Source organism: Myotis davidii, unplaced genomic scaffold, assembly GCF_000327345.1.
Source record: "Myotis davidii unplaced genomic scaffold, ASM32734v1 scaffold655, whole genome shotgun sequence".
In the NCBI taxonomy this organism is placed as follows: domain Eukaryota; kingdom Metazoa; phylum Chordata; class Mammalia; order Chiroptera; family Vespertilionidae; genus Myotis; species Myotis davidii.
The window spans coordinates 1,231,834-1,233,706 of record NW_006287547.1 but is presented as its reverse complement, the minus strand read 5'-3'; the positions used below and the strand labels follow the sequence as shown (position 1 = coordinate 1,233,706).

General features: G+C 38.4%; 1 protein-coding gene across 1 annotated transcript in view; it reads right to left on the bottom strand.

Annotated features, from left to right (window-relative positions):
• Window positions 1-1,873, bottom strand: part of LOC102766423 (chromosome unknown open reading frame, human C10orf107) — a 158,877-nt gene that overhangs the window by 99,150 nt on the left and 57,854 nt on the right. Inside the window, exon 5 of the mRNA XM_015561079.1 lies at window positions 104-207. Coding sequence (XP_015416565.1) covers window positions 104-207 — 104 coding nt within the window. The remainder of the gene's footprint in view (window positions 1-103; window positions 208-1,873) is intronic.

Sequence of the window (1,873 nt, the reverse complement as noted above, 5' to 3'; positions counted from 1 at the left end):
TATATTTAGAAAAAAGTTTAAAATGTGTAGTAGAATATTATGGTCATTTATAGATGCAGAGCTAGAACTGTTCTGCATTTGGTTGTAATATTGAAGTGCTTACTGTTGAACTCCATCTATGTCCTCTGCTAGAATTTCAGTGATTTGGGCAACTGAGAGAAAATCTGGAGACAGAAACTTGTCATGCTCCTGAAATTCAGCATCTTTCTACAAAAAAAAAAAGTGGAATGAGTTATCTCAATCATATCTTTTACATATTAATTCCAAGGATATCAACATTTGTTCTTACCGTGAGACCAGGAAAAATTTTTTTAGAACAACTCTCTCCTAGATAATCCTTTTCTGTTTTTAAGTAAAAATTGAATGGCTAGTCAATCTATCTTTTGTGCATACTTAAAACTGGGTAATGGTTTTCAATTAACAAATATTTTTTTAATATCTGTGTGGAGAGCGGCTATAGCATTCGGAGAAATTCAAGCCTTGGACTGACTTGTGGCCAAGCCACATATAAGTCCCAGCTTGTAGGGCAAAGCTCTCCCAGCACAATTATAGCCAAAAGACTATGATTGTAAGCTCAACCTTATAGTCCAACCCTGCATTCCTAGATCACTAAGTGCTGCCTAAACAAAGCTTGATAAGAGTTCAGAGAATGGCAACAACAGGAAAGAAGCAGATTTGAAATTCGCAAGAACATTGTAAACATCTTGCCCTTGTTTTGCTTTGTGTGATCAGACTATAAAATAAAGCTTTGGCTTACAGGCTGTGTCACTGTTTCCTTATCCAGGCCCAGTGATCCACCTAGTCCCAACTGTATTCTCTTGTCTGTTTTCTTTAATCCTTCACCATCCCTGCTTATGTTCACCCCTGGCCGTGCCGGATACAGTTCAGATATGGGCAGCCAGATGACATAATGGAACTTAATAATGCAATGGTATTCAGTTTAAAACAATGTCATATTTTAGCAACTCATTTAATGAGACAGTTTAAAAGGTCCACCTATATGTTAAATCTGCTTGTTTCTATAGTGCTAACTTCTATATCAACATCTGTATCATTTCCTTTGTCCTTAAATATTAAAATACTTCTAGCATTTAGATCATAAACAACAAAAAGAGCCAATAATTGAAAAAAAAAGATTGTCACAGAAGGTATGATACACAGTACAACTTAAGATGTGGAAATAAGTCTAAAAATCATTTGTCTGCAATACCTTTTATTTAATATTAATTGCATCTAACATAACATCTTTTCTTTAATATTTTAAAAAATACTTTGTAAACGATATTAAATATGTCATTTGCATCACATTATTTTTTATTAAATAACTAACTTTTACATTTCAATGACCAACAACATTTGGGATTACTTAATAAGAGAAAATATATTTTACTTAAAGCATAATCAGTTATGCTGATGAAATGAATGAATTTTACTAATCAATTCCTACATTAAAAGTCAGAATTCCCAATGAGCATTCATTTCTACAAAAATGGTAAAATCATCATGAAATACTTGTTTTAAAATCAGTAAAGATTTTTATTGACTAACTAGAGGCCCAGTGCACAAATTCATGCACAGGTGGGGTCCAGCCAGCCTGGCTCCAATCTGGGTGGACTGGGTCTGGGCCTGTCGGGAGGAGGAAACAACAGGAGGTTGGCTGGCCAGCCTGCCCCAATCGGGGTTAATCAGGGCCCGGCCAGCTGCCGGGAGGATCAGAGGGTGATTGGCCGGCAGGCCACACCCCCGATTGGGGTGGGGGGGGCAATTGGGAGTGGGGCCGGCTGTGGGGAGGGGCTGTGGGTGGTGAGCTGGCCAGCCCCACCCCCTATTGAGGTAGTAGGGAGTGATCAGGGGCGGAGCAGGGGGGAGGGGC